Here is an 18,944-nt window from a genome sequence, read left to right as displayed (position 1 = left end):
TTTATGACTGATGTTTTAAAACTTCATTTTTCAATGATTTTGGCTACATACTAAGTTGTGTGCTTGAAATTCACTTCAGGACTTAATATGTTGAGTACTTCTATGTTGTGTCACCTATATGTGTACTTATACATTTACAACAGGGAAACAGCTTTTTAATCCAAACATTTCTGACATTGACTTATCTTTGATTCTAAGGTGAGTTTACTTGGCCTTTGTTGCATAATGAAACTGTCTTAAATTCCATATTAAAGATTTATATTGGCCGTCCATAACAGGTTACCTTTTTGCAGCCCTCCCCATACAGCATATGATTGCACATTTTCCAAAAACCTCCGCAGCAGGTGTAGCCTGTGTGCCGAGCGTTTGGTTTCCACTGTCATGGTTGTGTTAGACTGCTCACAAACATTCATAACCTCGGAGGCAGATCCAGGGGTCTGCAACCACAGGTCAATCCTACATATTGTAATAGCTTGGCTGTCAAAATATCCATCAATCTCCTGATGGTTACAGATGCCAGCTACTTCAGATTTTTCATCAGGAATTTAGTCAAACTCCAGGACTCTTCGGCTCAGTTGAGGAAACTTGATGGAGCCTGATGTAACAGTAGAGGAGACGGCAGTCTAGAGGAGTGGTACCAGTGTCACCCCATGAAAGTTGAGAGGAGCCGGTGAATCATGGCAGCGGCGTATCTTCCCGCCCTCGGTGCCTTGCAGTTCTGCTGCTAAGTACCAAGGGTCAGGCTAACGGCGAGGTGATACTCTAATGACCTCAATAAAAAGGCATTTAATTCACACCTTCCCCTCTATGAACTGGTTCACTTTTCACACATGGGTCTTTGTAGCTGCCCATGCGCCCTCATTCATATCCTCTTGATACCCTCCAACCCCCCCCCCCTCCCCCATTTCCAGCTGTGTATCCCCCACAACATGAATGAACCTGAGGGAAGAACCCCACTGTCCTGCTTTGATCTCATTTGTCCTGTTTACCTCTGACAACCCAGCTTCTCTCCTATGTTCTAGAGGCAACCCTCCCGTGGGGAAAATGCTCACCCTGCTGGTTGACTTGGAGTAAAACAAGCAGACAGAACGGTCATTGTGACACAGATGCTGTTCAAAGTTTATCATTTTGGTTGTGTGTTATTCCAGATGAAGAGGTTTACAGCTAATATATGTAGGATAGTGGTCATGTTTTTCGCATGCACATTACATTTCCGTAAATCCCCGACAAACAGTAATACAGCAAACACAATAGGTTATTTTGAACCTGCTTACTCCCTCAAGTTGGAACAAACATGTTCACGTCTAAGAGTATGCACTTTGTTATTTATTTTTACATCCCAGTTTTATGTAATGGAGCTAATCCTCGGAGAAACATCAAATCAAGAGAATGAAAAGTCTTTGGAAAACTGTAAAAAAAAATAATATTGAAGAGCCGAACACGTAAAAAAAGTAATGAAGATCAAGATGCCCCCCCCCCCCCTCTCTATGATAAAACTCTAAGGCCAATTGTCACGTAGCTGTCATCAACGGCAGGTTGGAAAGGCCCCTCTGATTGGTCCATGCACAGTACACGCAGCACCACAGCATTGGTCCAGGTGTTTGCCGAAAGGAAGGAGTCTGTCTCGAGCGTATACACACACAAAAGCAACAGGTCTTCCGCATTTCTTCACGAGAGATGCAACATGGCACGATGAATCTAAAGACAGGAGGGAGCAGTCAGTCACAAAGTATCTTTTTTGTGTGTATTTCTGTAAGGGTTTTCTCCTTGTGAGTAAATCAGCACACTAAGCAAATGCTTACAAACCTGTGATTCATTGTAAATTATTGTTTTCCTACAGATGAGTGATCCCTGAATCGTGTCATTGTTTGCACTTATAACTTAATAAACATTTGAATTTATTTCATTAAACACAGTGCAGGGTCTAAACTACTGACAAGGTAAAACAGTAAGAAAGCAAGCGGAGGAAATCTGAACCATGTCTATATTCTCACTGCCCACATCCATGCATGTGACGTGCCTTAAAAGACTGAGTGAGTCACTAGAGCAGAGGAAGTGGGGCAGCAGCGCCCGGCGACCAGGGTCTCCAGGTTTACAGACAGTGACTGCCCTTCACTCACCATTTCTTGTTCCGAGGCTTCAGTTCCTCTGCAGCGTTTCTCAGAAAGATGTAATTCTTTTTCTGGGGGTTGTAGTACTCATGGCCCTGAGGGATTCAGAATGACAGTCAGAGAAAGGCCAACTGCAACTTACAAAACACGTATTCACATCTGAATATCCCCTTACCTTCGACCAGTCGTAACTGGAAGCATATGCAAAGATGTTGCCATTATGGTTGAAGCAGCAAGCTGTAATGGCCTGGTCTAGCTGCTCGGACGTCTTCAACTTGGTGCGGGCATCTTTGTCCCAGAAGCTGAAGCGGCCGTCTGAGCCCACAGTAGACAGTGTGCCATGAACAGGATGGAAGGAGATAGCATTTACCTGTAGGGAGAATATGTTATTTAGTGTGATAATTTAATTTAGTATAATATGAAAAATATTTTAATGAGCACGTTAAAAATGTATTCTGATGAAAACTAGGTATTTGGATGGTGGGCAGTCAAATAATTTTACGGTTACTATTCTAGTTTATCCAGATCAAGGAATCCATTGTTTAGGTTATTATTCCTAGCTAATGTGTCCTCCCATGAGGAGAATGATTCCAGTGAAATAAAACATTTATAACACGCTTTATCAAAACAAATGACTTTTTCTTTGTTCTGATTTTTTTAAAGACAATCTAATAAATTATAAGCACAAATTATACATTTCTTTCAACACTGGCTCAGTAACTCTGACAACTTACAGCGTAGATGTCCTGGGGAGTGGTTGTGTTGGTTCCATTGGACCTGTGGCACTTGAAAGTGAAGTTGTCTTTGGCTCTGAAAGACGTCGGCAAACACATTCATATCATCTTTTGCCTCAGGCCTTAAACATTCAGAGCAGTGTCTTTTTAAATTATGTAAACAAGATGTTTATAAGTAATCTTTGGACCAAGCATCACTTGTAGAAACTGATCAAAAACTCAGTTGTGAGAAACTGATCTTTTGCACACTCACGGGTTTGGAGGGTTGATGTAGTGGATGGCCACTCGACCCTCAATGCTTCCCAGGGCAAAGCCTGTGGGCTTGTTCTGCTTGTCCTTGAATATGGCAACACACCGGTGCTACAGGGATGTGGCAAAGAAGTACATCAGATCAAAAGACCACAATGCATGACAAATTGTATATTTAAATTCTCTTTATACTGGTGATACTCATAAAAAGTACAAGGGTTAGTGGTTTAGAGAGAAACTTTGAACAGATCATCATTAATGGCACTTAATTAACTCACCTGATGTTTAAGAGGGGAGTCTATTCTGCGAAATTCCGAGGGCTGGTTCTCCAGCTGGTACACTATCAGTCCTCTGTCAGCTGTGGCAACCACCGCCATGGGGTAAACCTGCATTTCAGGAAGATTAGAAATAAGCCTAAAATTCATGCAATCACTACATTTTAAAATATGCCATACCACTCATCAACACTTACAACATCTGCACAGTAGCTTCTCTCTGGCATCTGCAAAGACATCATGGGATTGGGAGAACGGGTGTCCCAGAACTGAGGAGGAAAACAGAAAAGCATTTTTCACAGTGCTACATTAAGTGCTCCAAAACTTGATAGCTGCTCACTGATGAATAACCTCTGTATGGTTAATAAAGGTCACGGTGGTCATTACAGTAAAATTAATTTTATTAATTAGTAAAAGAAAAAAAGGGTAGTTTGTCTTGGTAAATTAAAAACCAAATATGCCTCAACTGTGGTCGCCAATGATGGATCTAAATGTTCCCACCACAGTATCATGATGATCAGAGATATTTTTTACATTTCTCATAAGCAGTTTTCAGACATAAACTTGGGTCCAGATATTGTCCAGTGTTTGCTTCAACATATGAAGAAAGCAGCTGTTTCCTTTTACAGCACATTAACACTGGTGTTGCCCTTATCACAAAAAGCTCTTGAATCTTTCCAAGTGGACATCTTCGGGGCAGCTGACTCTGACTTTTTGGTTGTTACTCAAGCCCACATAAAAGATCTCTAAATTAAGTGTTTCTTGCTGCTGCTTCATTGTAGACCTGCGTGAAGTGCTCTCTCTGGCTGCTTCCCCCATGCACTGGACTCAGTAAGAGGTGCATGTGTGAGCGCAAAGGAAAAAGCAGTGACACACACGTAGAGGACACAGATGAAGATGTCAAGAGAGTCTGTAGTGATAAAATCATGTGATCCACGCAGCAGAGTTAATATGTCACTTCCTATCTCTGTCTGCTGCACCCGGCTGCTCCACCTCTCGTCTAAATAATGCAGTGGATTTAAGATTAAGATTAAGATGCATTTATTAGTCCCAAACACATGCACAGACATGCAAAGGCACACTCACATAGGTAGGGAAATTTAACCTCTGCTTTTTACCCATCTGGTGCAGGACACACAGAGCAGTGAGCGACCATGTACGGCGCTCGGGAGCAGATGTTGGGGGAGTAAGGTGCCTTGCTCAGGGGCACTAGACAGGGTAGGGAGACTCTTGGATTTTTTGACAGATCACTCCAGGTTCGTCTTTTGTTGTCTCTCCGTGGAGTCGAACCAGAGACGAACCAGAGACCTTCTCTGCCCATAGTCCAAGTTTCAGATAGACTCTGTAGCCAATTCTCCTGATTTTACCCGGAGGGCATGTCTGAAAGCGGCTTCTGTCTCTCACTGACACGTTCACCTGTCTGTAATGGTTAGACTGGCCATCGGCAGCACTAGGAGGGAACCTGAGGCAGACCACAGTATACAGGCGTGCTTGAGAGCATACTGATTAGAAGCTACTACCACAAAACAATCTAATGCTAAAGGAAACCCTGCTGGCAAATTCTAAACACCTTGGTCACTCTCTTGTGATTCTGATTATATAAAAACTGAGAAGACTAAGGCCTAACATGTGCCGATGGAAAAAGTTGTACCTTCAGTGTTTTGTCCCAGCTGCCAGTCATGATACAGCTGTAGTTAGGGGCTTTTATCCAGTGAATTGATTTGATTGGACCTTCATGCTGTGAGGAGAAACAGTGAAAGGTTTTAGACGATTCTACATCATACTTAGGACCATATAGTTGATGTGTGAGCTCTCATCCAACCTGTGCTATCTGCATGGCTTGATTGCTGTTGAGATCCCACATCTTGGCTGTCTTGTCGCAGGAAGCAGTGAACACTTTACTACCATCCTAATTCGAGGGAGCAGCACACCATACATTGTTACACAACACCAGCAAACAGCATCTACCAGCTGATCCTGCTCTGCATGCTGAGACTTACATCGCTCCAGCATGCATCCAGCACTGGACCTGTGTGCATCTGTTGGGCTTTGGGAACTGTCTGGCCATTGTCTTGCACCTCCCAGCACCTCACCTGAGAATCAGAGGATAGCAACAGAGTTAAGCTGTAAAAGATTATGAGGATACTACAAACGTTAATTGCCATTAAGGAAAGATGGGCTTTGTGTAGGAATCCTCCAGCTTCTCAAGGTGATTCATGTACAGTATAATAATAATGACCCCATTCAAGGAGGTTATCATGTCATTCCTTAAAATGTTGTGGAGGGATCCAGATTAAAAACCCATTCAATTTTAGAGTGGATTCATAAGAATGGTCAGACCTAGGAATTTATTTATTTACATAGCAAAATAGGGCATAAGCTTTGACATAGCTTTGGGTTAGGGGTTAACCCAGACCTGCTGTTTTCATATTAACAACTTTTATGACTCCACAATTTACTTACATCATTGGCCCAGGATCCTCCAATGAGGAAATTCCCTGGCATGGTGGGCGGACTGAAAGCCAGACAACTGATACTGTCATCTGGAGGTGAAGTCACTTCAACATCCTGGGACACACACAACAGAAGAAGAATAACATAACGTTTTCAGAACACAACTCAGATCAGATCTGCTTGCAATTATTAAGAAAAACATGTAAAATACTTTTACTCCCGCTCCTCTATCTCACCTTCATGGGATTATGGCTTTCTGTTGTTGCGGTCCCAAAGACACCTGTCCCGGCGGTTCCAAACCCGGAGCTCGTCCCAAATAAACTCATCGTGCTTAATGTTGTCCCTGATGTGGAGCAGAGAAAAGGCGGAGAGGAACAGTGTGGGTCAATAACAGCCGATCACGTCACTTGTCGTTTTCAGAGGCATCAACATGATTGAAAGCCGAGTTCACAGGTAATTTACAGCAGGTGAGGAAAACTCAGAATAAAGCATGACACAATCAGTGAGTGTAGCCGCTAGTAGAGGACGTTCTACCAATAATCGATTCTATTATCAAATTTGCAACTACATCTATAATCGTGGCTCCTAGTTAATAAACCTCACCCAAACGTGAACGCGAACCAAACAACCTGACACCTGACAAGATGCAGCGCAGCAGCTAACGTTACCGCTAGCTCCAGCAGTTAGCGCGGCTAGCTCGTAAACACCGGTGGCTAGCTAGCGTGCTAGGTACGTGAGGACGCTTTAACCTGGGGAGATATTTAAGTACCCCTTAGCTCATGTGCTACTGATTTAGACATGTCTGTGGGTCAGATATTGGGGATGAATTGCCGCTGGCTAACGTTAGCTTCGTCAGTCTCTGATACCACCAACCGTAGCCGGTAACTTCCCTGCTAACATCACACTTAGACACAACTGTAACACAGCCTCACGACCACACGAGCATACATACCACCAGACTTGTTTTGATTGTGGCTCAAGCGGTAAGGCTGCAAATGCCAAAATAAATTGGCGCAACCAAAAATGTGGCGCTAGTTCTGCCGTTATGTCGCAGTAAGATGACGTAGCAGCGGCCCCGGGGTGCGGGTCCATGTGAGGTGGACGCATGGAGGCAGTGTTAGACCAGAAGTGACTTCACTGCTCAGAGGAGCGAAGCTGCTGTGTCCACGCTCCTCTGTGTGTAGTTCGTCATTTATGGGCAGATAATCCCAGCTGGTCCACAGTGAGAGAGAAAAGAACCATCACAAACCATGTGTCCTCTTTGAAATCTCATTTAAAGACACATCACTCATCCCATCATTTTATTATTATAGATACCGTCACACTAAATTCACCATATTTAACGGGTCACCGTTTAATGACTAGTATCATTGGCACAGGATCCTCTCTACTAGATCTTGCTCATTTCTCATCTGTGGTTTTTTTATTCTTATATTTGTGATCTATTATTGTCTTATTCTGTAGTTGTTTTTAAATTGTTTTATATTGCTTGCCCTCAGTTATTAACTTTTGACTTATTAAGTTCCTTGTACTGTGTTTTAAAAGGTGCTATATACATAAATTGTATTAATATTATTATGGTTGTTAAAGATGGAAAATGCTAGTTTCAGTTGAATGATATCATCCAACTTCGCGATAAGCTACTACTTTGTGGCCAATAAGTAATAACAAACCTTGTTTAAATGTTGACGAGTAAAAAGCATAAAATCTGAAATGTGGGTACAACTATGAATCAATTGTGAGACATCTAAATTGTACTTGATTATCCAGTGGTAGTCTGCTGTTGTAAATGTTCTTATTTACTCTCCAACTGTAACCATGCCTCTAGTCATTTTATTGTCTATTTAAATGTAGAGTTTACATGTATGGACACATAATCTGAATGAAGGGGATATTTACCAAATAAAAGAATCAGGTTGAGACATCTTCTAGCTGTAGCATCACAGAGGTTTAATACATGAATCATCTCACTAGTGTGTCAGAGCGGAAGAAGCCATTTGAATTAAAGGGGAAACGTCATCAAGAAACAGGCAAGTCCAGCTGCCCATGTGCACGTGTACATCTCCAGAAATACCTTGACATGGACTATTGAGAATCTTCAAGGAATATTAGACCGGTTGTGTGTAAGGAGTGTAAAGATCCCATTCATCTGTTGTGTGTATATTAATAGTATGACTGTTAATGAATGATCTGTATTGGACTAGAGTCAGTATACATTTGGTACATTAATAGAACATGGAGACATATAAGATGGCATCCACCCTGCTGAAAAGTCCTTGTATGAATCAGACGTTTACAATCTTTAATTGTTACCACTTAAGAAGTACTGAGGTCTACAAATGTTTGTAGAGGACTCTTGAGTTTAAAGGTTCGAAGGAATGAGTCATGTTAAGTGACCTTTGCTGGTCCTAAAGGTTTTTATTGGGTAATTTTAGTTTGATTGAATTTGTTTATGGATTGCATCAGTGATCCCCTTTGTGCAAAGAGAGAAGTTGAAAATAGAGGTTGCGAGGAGCATGTTAGGAAAAGGCCATTTCTCATAGTTTGGTCAGTGGCTATGACACATAAACCTCCTCTTTTTAGGTTTTAACGGCTGATCCAGTCACCGCTGCCCTAAAACCACATATCAAACACATGTATAATCTGCCCTTTATTCCTTTGTCATTCATCGCCCGCCCTCCACCCCATTAACTCTCTATTAAAGCAGTCCCAGTGGAGTGCTTTACTCATTGTTGTAGTAATTCATAGGGGCCATTGGCATGTCCCATCATGTACCTGGGCTACTGCTGCTGCAGATCACTGCAGACCCCTCCACGATTAGGGTGGGCCTGGGTTTATTGTTTGAGTTCAAAGGTGTCTGCTCTGAAGAAGGGATTATGGGATTTCCCCTCTTTACTGCTCATCTAGTGTTGAAGTGTCTCCTTGTGTTGAGGCACTAGCTCAATATTTAAAGGTCCTTAACTGTCCAAATATGTGATAATTAAAACATCATGGGGTTCGAAAATATGCACAAATGGCAGTTAATGCTAGTATCAGAGAACGAGGGTTTGGTCACAAAGGGTTCCAGGGAATACATGTGCTAATCAGATATTAATTGGAGGCCACTTTCATCAATGGCCAGACGATTATGTCCAAACAAAGGACGCACTGATGGGACACTTTGGGTTTGAAGGTCCACACCCATCGTATTACCAAGAAGCGCACTTCATGAAAGGACACTGATCCCTTTTCGCCCATTGCCTCACTCCCTGTCCCACTCTTTGGTTTATCCCACTTTGAACCCCTCCTGCCCCTCCCCTGACACAGCCTCAATAAAATCCAATCCCAAATTGCCACCCAGAGGAGCGCAGAGCAAAATCAGACCGTGCGTAACAGCAGATGCGGAGGGAGTGATTCCATGAGTTCATAGACGATAGCGCGTTTGATTTCCTCACATGAAGGAGGACTATTTTGCGAAGGAACCGCTTCTCCCCACTCAGCGTTCGACTTGTTAGAGCCGTGCGTAAAACTTTGGGGCAAAAATGTTGACAAGCGCCTTGGCGACGGTGACTACCATCCTGTCTTGGGGTTACTGCGTGATGGCCACGCAGGTCGCCTTCTCCAACTTCTCCATGGACAGCGATGTGCACTCCAGCTTCATCCAGCGGCGGCTGCGGAGCCAGGAGCGCAGGGAGATGCAGCGGGAGATCCTCTCCATCCTGGGGCTGCCGCGCCGCCCGCGACCGCACATCCACACCAAACACAATGCTGCGCCCATGTTCATGCTGGACCTGTACAACACCATCTCCACAGACGCGGAGCCGCGCGGGTATTCTTACTATAAGCCCGTTGTGCCGACCCAGGCCTCCCCCATGGTGACCCCACAGGACAGCCGCTTCCTGGATGACGCAGATATGGTGATGAGCTTTGTTAACCTGGGTGAGTTTTTTCAAATTGTCCAACTTGCATTAGATAACTAGCACAACAGTGGGCTATGGTTTAGCAGCAACAGGATATTTATGTTTCATTCAATAGCCCAAGTGACCAATTTACCAGTGATATCCTGTATTATGTGTCAAAATCATAATCTGCTCCTCTCAAATCACAGTGGCCGTACTATAATACCTAAGGAAGAGGTCATAACAAACTTTAGTTACTGAAGTTTTATGATGGAAAAAAATAGCATTTGTGCGTTATGTTCATCATATACAAGTTTACAGGTTTTTAAAAACTTGTCCCTTCCCGTAACCACTAACCTACAACAGAATGCATTGATTAAGTGTGTTTGTGTCATTGTGAGAGTCTCTGTGTCACCGACTTTTGTGGCTTTTAGGTCACTTTCCTCACTTGAAATGGAGCATTATGCATTCCCGAGCTGTAAATGTTATGACAACATGCCTGTATCCGATTCCCCCAGAATCCCTTCAAAGCTCTAGGGAGAGGCTTTAGCCTGGCTTTGTTTCGCATGACTAGGAATTGAACAGGCATTTCTGAACCCCCGGGGAGCCAGAGACAAGTTGAGCGAGATCAAGATACAAGCTGCATCTAAACATGTGTTATTGCAGGTGTGAAATGCGTTCCTGGATCTGCGTCTGTTCGCAAGTTCGTTTCCAGGGTGTAAATTACGATGGGGGTCAAAGGTGGGAGATTTGCGCACACTCAGCTATATTTAATTAATAAAAAGGCAACTCCTGCCTTTGTTTCCCCTGTAGATCCCACAGCAGCTCTGATATCACTATGGTGAAACAGGCCGATGACATGGTGCTGTGGCTCTTATCCAGTTGTGGTCACGTCCAAACCCAACCGGTCCTTCTTTGCGGCCCTCTCTGGCCTCAGGGCTTGGATGAGGGCCGCAAAGTGAGGAGATGAAGTTTGTTCAGAAAACCCTTTAACCATCTGTTTGTTTGCCATTTGGATTGAGGTTAAACCTTAGATGAGGAGCCGTTTAGACTTATTTCTTCAATCAGGCCACAACAGTGTGCTTAATGCTGAACATTTGGAAACTCTCAAATTTGAAATGCAGAACATACATTTTACGTCCTCAGTCATTAACTTCTAACTTACAGTCTTTGGCTAATGAGATCTGGAAACATTGTTCCGGAAAACCAATAACAGATTCATGTGGTTGCACATCTGTAGACTTTGATTATGAAGAGGAAGGAGGGGGAAAAGGACACAATGAGTTTATATTATTTGTCTCTAAAGCTCACCACCACCACGGCCTCCTGATGATTGGCAGAGGTTGTTAGCTTGTGCTCCCACATTGTGCTGTGAGTGGCTCTATCCTGGTGGTCCCTGGATGATCACTTCAAGACTGAACTGGTTTATTTCCTTTCAAAAGACACTGCGGCCAGTGTACACAGGTACACATTGCCACTTTATCATTTGTTAGACCGAATTTGAGATGTTCTAATGTGACTACTCATACAAGTGCACGGCTGTGTATGTTTACTTGTGTTTTAGTGCCAAACCACAGGTTGTACCTCCAGAATCACAGTAGAATTGGTCTCATTGTCATCAAGCAGCATTACACAAGGCAGCTGCTATTCCCCATGTGTTTACGAAACCTATTGAACGCACTACCGAGGCCTGACTTTGCTGCGAGTCCTCTGCAGCTCTCTGCTCTGCTCACTTTTTGTCTGCAGCTGCTGAAAGTCTTTGCCCGGAGACGAGTACACGTGCGTCGACTATGGGCTCCTTTTGACTTGATCGCAGCACACCTGCAGAGCATGGGAAAACGGCTTAATGGCCAGAAAAGTCACTGGCTTTCATTCAAAAAAGAAGAAAAAAAGAGCAAGTTCACAATGCTCTCAAAATGTTGGAGGAATAACCTTCTTTGAAGAACAGGAGAGCTATTGTGAGAACGTGTAGGAAGAAACGTGTTTGTCCTGCTTAGCTGATCTGTAGCATAAGGAGATCATATGAAGAATTTATTTTGCCCCCACCAGAACAATCTCATTAACTTTCTCATTATTTGTACATCCATGTGCAGAAATAATCACTTACTTTGTAATCTTAAGCTGCGGTTGTGATTGCACGGCCACCCTTCATGTGACACTTTGAGCCTTCTGACATTCTGCAGCAGATTAATGAATAGGTGATATATTTGTTCAGCAAAAAAGGATTTTAGGTCTTTCTTTTAGTCTGTAACAGACCAGCTTCAGGTTTTAAGGAATGTTTAAAAACTTGCCAACACATGCAGAAAGTCACCAATATGAAAGAGCAAAAAATAATTATACTCTCACTATACTAATAAGTGACAAGAATGCCATTCATAACACTTAAACCAATTACTCTTCAAGAAGATCCAATTACCCTCGTGTTTTAAAGTTTGGTCTCAGTGCAGTGATTGTGATGCGTCTTAAAAACCACCCACGCTGATTTGTAGCAGAAAAAAAACAGCCTCCCACTTACTATAAAATTGCAGTATAGGTTAACGATATCTCCGTGGCTGTGTGGCCCAGCAGTGTCAGAAGAAATCTGAAGTGTTGAAATGCCTCCCAGAAGGAAGTTTGCATATCTGAGGTCTGATCTCTGCAGCTAATGGTCTCTAACGTAAACACACCAAGTCCTTACAAGCAATTATTGCTTTCATAAAAACACCCCTCGTTCCCCTGCAGCATTTAATTGCGGTCAAACAAATGACTCGCAGGGTTCAGAATGCGCTGCTCGTAACGATGAGCGGCCTGTGTGCGGTGTGTGTGTGTGTCGTTAGAAGTGTTTTTGAAAACTCTTAAGTGTGTGTGTGAGTGTGTCTGAGGGCCATTTGGGGGAAAATGCTGTGTTCCTAGCGTTGGGTATACTGTGGTTCTCTGTACACTGAAACAATAGTGGACCATCGGCAGAAACACGGGGTGATGTCATGATGATGTCATGGTGTATGCCACTGGGCAGGATGTGCTTAAAGTGGCTAATCGCTGCTCTGCTCTGCACACCTTCGCCAGAGACCTCCACTGCTCTTTCCAAGGACAAACACATTGACTAACGCTGTAAAAACACGACACTGGAAAGCTTCAGGGAGCTTTGGGGTCTCTCCCTGACCACCGCTCTTCTGGAAACTCTGAGCGGTATATAGGGAGAGCGAGAGCTTCAGCTGGCTCAGGGCGGGGCGGAAACAGCGCCGTGCCACCCGCCACTGCAGCCTCACCTCACCCTCTGCAATCAGAATGAAATCACTGTACGGTAATACATGGCAAAATGATCAGGGAGGTGTGGGTGGTACAGACGCCGGTAGTTAAGTCACACGTGAATTTGTGTGGCTCTCTATACTTTACGTGAGTGTGTTTGCAAAAGCACGCTGGCTGCTGTGGTTTTCCGGGCAGTGCCTTAACAGGCCTTTTCTTGTGGTCAGCACATGTGTGCAGTTTAAACAGGGAGCCAAACTGAGCCCGGGAGTAGGTTTTTTTCTCCCCCACATTGGCATGTATGGCAGAGTCGAACTTAAGTGATGTTTAGATCAATGGCCTCACCCGTGGAAGCCGGATTTTTCCTATCTCGGAGCTTCCGAGATGTGGGCAGAGCGACACACATCAGAGGATCCTTTGAATGAGCGACAGATTTGACAGATATTGCCGAGGCTGACGGGTTTACCATCTGATTGTACTCAGCAGTTTGGTTTTTCCACATGTACAAACTTTCCCTGTGAGCCTCAGAAATATTGTTTCACTGTGTGTGTGTGTGTGTGTAAGCTGGGGAGAAAACAATCACCCATTAATCACAGTGGTATCACAGTTGTGTGGAGGTTGGTGGGAGAGTTTGATCAAACATAAGCTGCAATCAAATGTCGATTCAAAGCCTCTGAGCTCTGTCTCCCTGCCAGGAAACCACCTGTTCTGCAGACCTGCTGCTCACACTGTATATCCTCTCCTCCTTCTTCCCCCGGGCAGTTGACCAGGATCAGGATCCTCGCTACCAGCAGCACCGGAGGGAGTTTCGGTTCGACCTCGCCCGTATTCCAGAGGGGGAGGCCGTCACAGCAGCAGAGTTCAGGATTTACAAGGATTTCGTCCAGGAACGCTATGAGAATCAGACGTTCATAGTCAGCATCTACCAGGTCCTGCAGCAGCCTTCAAATAGGTATGGGTGCTTTATTTTCCGCTTCTGGTCATTTTATTATTTCAATGCTGATTTGAACTTCTTAGTTTGGTGATTTTGTATTGTGTGTCGCCTTATTTCTGTGATTTTTCATTTCATTATTTATCTCTGTCGCTATCTAACAATGTGTATAGTATGTTTTCTTTCGCGCATGTATGTCTGTCTTTCTGTCCCTCAAAAGAGTTACTTTAAAACCATTGATCCTATTTCAAAAGTTTTGTGAAGGGATGGGTTATGAAAGGTCCCATTCAAGTTTGGAGTGGTTATGGATATAAGAGTGGATCCAGGAATGATTTTACACAGTCTTTATTTTAACGAGAAATTCTACACTAGTGGAGGTATTCTTTGTCTGAGCACCTTTTCAACATTTGTTTCATTTGTTTCGTTTTTGTTTCACGAAATATGAATAAAATGGTGTTTGTGTGCTCAAAACCTCACAAACTTACATTTGGAAAATGAACGACCGAAATGCCATTCCAGAAACAGCGTCCATATTTCTTCTGGCCAAAACACACTGTCTTAGGACTTTGCCTTTAGTAGGAAGTAGTTAAAAAGAGACGTGCTAACATGCTAAATTAAAAGGCGAATCATGATATACCTACTACCAACAGCAGCATGTTGATGTTAGCATTTAGCTTGGAGTATGGTTCGTGATTACGTACAGCCGGACAGTGCTGCTCGCAAAGCTGTGGCCTCATACACATATTTAAATGTAATATCTGGTCATTGTAGACGGAGAGAATCTGCTCATCCTCTCTCTTTTTGTTAGTGGTTGAGTTTTAAAAACACATCATGCCTGTGTGTTATTCTGGGAAGCTGGTAGTTTGGTGACGTACGTGCACACAGCTCCGTCTTCATCAGTTGTGCCGGCATATATTCCCTCCCACAGTTTATTTCTGCTGATGTTAGTGTCAGCACTGGAGCTGTTTACACAGACATTACTTTCAATTACAGAAACACAGTGGTTCTCTCCGGAGCAAGTTCACTCTCACACAGTCAGAACAGGAGAGTCCCCAGGAGACCTGCGTTTATAACATGCTGCTCCCACCACAAATAACACACTCGCGCCTCACGACGTCGTTTTACTGTTTTCTCTGTCACACAGGTTATTCCTCCTTGTTTTCCATCGCTGTCTGTCTGTCTACCTGCCTGTCTTTCCGTCTGTCAGCTTTACTCTCCTTACTCTGCTGGTTTCAAACCCAAAAGTAAAATTGGATAAAATAGACATGACAGATCTTTCTCATAAATCAAAGCACTACCATCCACCCACATGATAGAATCTCTGAACCCCGTTATCCCGCCTGCCTCGGCCTGTCGGGGAGGGGTGAGTCATGTGCAAGCAGTAGATTCCGTCTGTGACAGAGGGTGATGATGGTGTAAAGGGCAACACCATTGTCATTCGTAGACACAAAGGCCACACGTATAGACGAGCAGGCAGCAGGACTGAAAGACAGACGTCTGCCTGCGGGTCTCAGACTCCATCTGTAAACACAGCAATTGTCTGTGAAATCTCTGCCCTTAAGACGACACATCGGTGGAGGATTCCTCCTCTTGGAAGTTAAGAAAACGCTCCTTTGATAATGGCTGATTGCCGCGGGGGAGAACATGATTCAGACTGCTAGCTCTGTGCAGATCCCTATAGGTTTTTGAGGCTGATACAATTACAGAGGTTTGTTCCTGTATTTGAATTGTCTTCCTGTATTTGTCTCAGCTCATCGAAAGAAAGAACACAAACAAAGACGTTTGCTCTTGTGTTCCCTGGGTTTTTTCATTCGTTTTACTCTGATAACACATTTCTGTTTATATTTGTTTACTTTTTTTTTTGTTTATACCCACATGCAATGAACCATAAAGAAACTGTCACCCCTCACACTAAATACAGCTGAACAGTTTTAGATGAAGTAGACCAGTTAAAGTAAATTTTATGCGATCCGGTTTAAAATGAGATTGATTCATTTGCACTGGCTGTCTAAAGTCTACTATCAATAACAGTAATAACAACAATAACATAAAATAATGACCGAATAAAAAATTGAATAATATTTGTATTTATTAAATACAAACCTCAACACTATACTTGCTTTCACATAGTGGTGGTGAAAGTCTCACTTTTTACTGAATTGAATCTTAATGAATGATTCAATGAGTTTTGAGTTTATGCCAAGAATTGAGTTTAAATCAATGATATTAATATATCACCCAATCTAAAATACATAATCTCAGTGCACTTTATATAGTTCACCACTATGAGCAAACATTTGGCCAAAAAAAGAAGAAGAAACCGGGGTCAGAGTGGGCGGCCATCTTCTTCACCCTTCTTCAGAGGACAAACATGGAGACGGATAAGGGAAACGGGGAGGGAGACAACAGGGAACAAAGAAGAGAGAGATTAGACACAGTTGCATTTTAACACAACGTCAGATATGTTGTTGTAGCAATAATGATGGTGATGCTGTTACTAATAGTCAATTCAGCTCCAGTTAATACTACTAAATATGACAATAGCAGTGCTGATAATAAATATATATCTATATAAATATATAGGGCGTAAATGTACCTGTATATGGAAACATTCCATAAAATATCTTGAAATGTATAGATCTGCTCTGACCACAGATGTATGTTCCTCTCCTCAGTGAAGTGGATCTGTTGCTGCTGGACCAGCGAGACGTCTGGGCTGCAGAGGACGGCTGGCTGGTGTTTGACCTGACCCCCACCAGTAACCATTGGCTGGTCAAACCTGAGCAGAACCTGGGCCTGCACCTGGTCTTGGAGGACAGCCACGGTCAGTCGCTGCCATACAATGATGGGATAAGATCCATAGAACCCACAATAGACTTAAGACTGTAGTGTTTGCCTCCAGAAATGACTAATGGTTATGATGAATGCTCTTTAAATCCTGTGGCTAAAAAAAGGCACCACATATTGACTGAATCTATTTCGAAATTTAATTACGACTGTGGTTGCTGTGGTGAAATAAGGATGAACAAATGATTGTTTAGTAGAATGTCAGACATGTGTCGTTGCCAGTGGCTGTTTGCGGCCGACTCTAAGCAAGTGTTGTCTCCCCCTGTAGGCCACAGGAGGAACCCCCGGCTGGCAGGGCTGGTGACAGGCACCGGGCCCCAGGACAAGCAGCCCTTCATGGTTGCCTTCTTTAAAGCCAGTGAGGTGCGCTTCCGCAGCATCCGCTCCACCCACGGCCACAAGGGTCGCCAGTCTCACCGCTCCAAACCTCAGAGGACTGCTCAGGACGCGCTGAAGGCAGTTGAAGCCGCAACAGGTGGGTGGACCCTTAAATTCTCCCCGTCATAATAAAATATAACGACCCATTCACATTCTTTTAATACACTTGTTTTGACTCATATTTGCCCTTTTCCTTTTCAGATAATCTTGGCTTTTCTAAAGAAGGATGTAAAAAACATGAGCTCTATGTTAGTTTCAGAGATCTGGGATGGCAGGTATAATTTATTTTATTTCTAATTATTTTATTTTATTTATATCAAAAGTTAATACTTTACGGAAACCCTTACCCTGTGCTTTTCTCTGTTCAGGACTGGATCATAGCACCAGAGGGCTATGCCGCATACTACTGCGAAGGGGAATGTGCTTTCCCTCTCAACTCCTACATGAATGCCACCAATCACGCCATCGTGCAAACTCTGGTAAGTCCCGAAAGTGATGACAGTCATAAAAACCTCAGCTGTCTGTGCAGTGTGATATATGCTTCCTCTAACCTCAGGTGCACTTTATCAACCCGGAGACGGTTCCTAAGCCCTGCTGCGCCCCGACGCAGCTCCACGGCATCTCAGTGCTCTACTTTGACGACAGCTCCAACGTCATCCTGAAAAAGTACCGCAACATGGTGGTCAGAGCGTGTGGCTGCCACTGACCACTTGTCGACCCTCCCTATGAGTTTTATAAACCTGGAGGGATACTTAAAAAAAAGACAGAAAGCGGAGAAAGCAGACGGAAGATGATTGACTGGGGTATCCTTGCCACAGAATAAACTTTATTCTGGGTAAATGCTGCCCATTCAGTAGTAACCACTACCACATCCCAACAGAGAATGGCTGAACGAAGGATTTCCTTTAAGTGTGACTACACAAAGTGAACTGAGCCATGTGGAGTCACTTTAGAAGCACAAAATCACTGATTCCAAAAAACCTTTCAACCAGTTTTTCCTGTTTGGAGAGAAACACAATACACCATACATATCTGCATTTAAATTATCTGGATATTAGACATGGGAATATTAAATATTGCCTGGGTAAAAATTTGCATTACGCCGCTCATACAACCGTCGACTGAGCTTGTTTCCTGATCAGAAAAAGTACTTCAACCAGTTGTATACTGGTCAGGTGTAAGACATCTGGCCGCCTGTGTGTGTGTGCTGCTGATGTTCAGGAGCTCTGTGAAGAATGACAGCTGAGACTGCTAATAACAGTGTGCTGATGATTGAATGGCCCTGACTGTTGGGCCCATAGTTTCCTGGTGTAGACATATTTCACCGCAGGCCTGTGAAGGGCGTACTGTCTTCAAGATGTCAGTGATTCATCTTCATGAGGCGGACACCAGGGTGTGCACCATCACCCCCGACCACAGCTGCCTTCTGGGGGCCAACAGATGCAAACTGCAGGTGATCGAACAAGAGGCTGTAATTTTACTATGTCAGATTAAAGCAGTTGAATAAATTGGAACAAGAATCAGACGTGTGCTTTTTACCTTATTTGGATCAATAATGCTCTTTGCAGTGGAATTCAAATCCCCTTCCACTCGTGCATAAAACTCACTGAGGTTTATTTTCTACACTGAAGCTTGTCTCATATGTTGTTACACAATCATCTTCTGTAGATGGGAGAAATTTGAAAATCTATAATTCCATAATGTGGCATGGTACGGCCGGGGTCTTTCTGTGTGGAGTTTCTATGTTCTCCCTGTGTCTGTGTGGGTTTTCCCAAGAAACTCTTACAGTCCGAAGACACGCAGAAGGGCTATGTCAATTCGAGACTCTAAAATGACCATAGGTGTGAATGTGAGTACAGGAT

The 18,944-nt window shown here is 43.5% G+C and overlaps 2 protein-coding genes across 3 annotated transcripts; one reads left to right on the top strand and one right to left on the bottom strand.

The window, feature by feature from the left end:
• Positions 1 to 1,086: 1,086 nt before the first annotated feature.
• Positions 1,087 to 6,935, bottom strand: rae1 (ribonucleic acid export 1). 2 transcript variants are annotated; one of them, XM_062396490.1, is made up of 13 exons: positions 6,776 to 6,935; positions 6,060 to 6,166; positions 5,833 to 5,937; positions 5,370 to 5,462; positions 5,192 to 5,278; positions 5,021 to 5,107; positions 3,567 to 3,638; positions 3,373 to 3,480; positions 3,099 to 3,205; positions 2,846 to 2,921; positions 2,287 to 2,481; positions 2,121 to 2,206; positions 1,087 to 1,698 (listed from the first exon to the last, which is right to left on the bottom strand). In XM_062396490.1, coding segments are annotated over exons 2-13 (1,107 nt in total). In that variant the 5' UTR covers positions 6,150 to 6,166; positions 6,776 to 6,935; the 3' UTR covers positions 1,087 to 1,697. The 2 variants fall into 2 exon arrangements, with proteins under 2 accessions (XP_062252474.1, XP_062252467.1); XM_062396483.1 differs by lacking the exon at positions 1,087 to 1,698 and having other exon boundaries at positions 2,117 to 2,206.
• Positions 6,936 to 9,136: 2,201 nt separating this feature from the next.
• LOC133961416 (bone morphogenetic protein 7-like) lies at positions 9,137 to 18,344 on the top strand. The gene is made up of 7 exons (XM_062396514.1): positions 9,137 to 9,741; positions 13,689 to 13,878; positions 16,533 to 16,681; positions 16,973 to 17,179; positions 17,284 to 17,357; positions 17,451 to 17,561; positions 17,639 to 18,344. The coding sequence occupies exons 1-7, from the start codon at positions 9,345 to 9,347 to the stop codon at positions 17,786 to 17,788; spliced, it is 1,278 nt and encodes a 425-aa protein (XP_062252498.1). The 5' UTR covers positions 9,137 to 9,344; the 3' UTR covers positions 17,789 to 18,344.
• The last annotated feature ends 600 nt before the right edge of the window (positions 18,345 to 18,944 follow it).

The sequence above is a fragment of the Platichthys flesus genome, chromosome 2 (assembly GCF_949316205.1).
Source record: "Platichthys flesus chromosome 2, fPlaFle2.1, whole genome shotgun sequence".
In the NCBI taxonomy this organism is placed as follows: Eukaryota; Metazoa; Chordata; class Actinopteri; order Pleuronectiformes; family Pleuronectidae; genus Platichthys; species Platichthys flesus.
The sequence above is the reverse complement of the archived record's forward strand: the minus strand, read 5'-3'. Positions and strand labels throughout refer to the sequence as shown.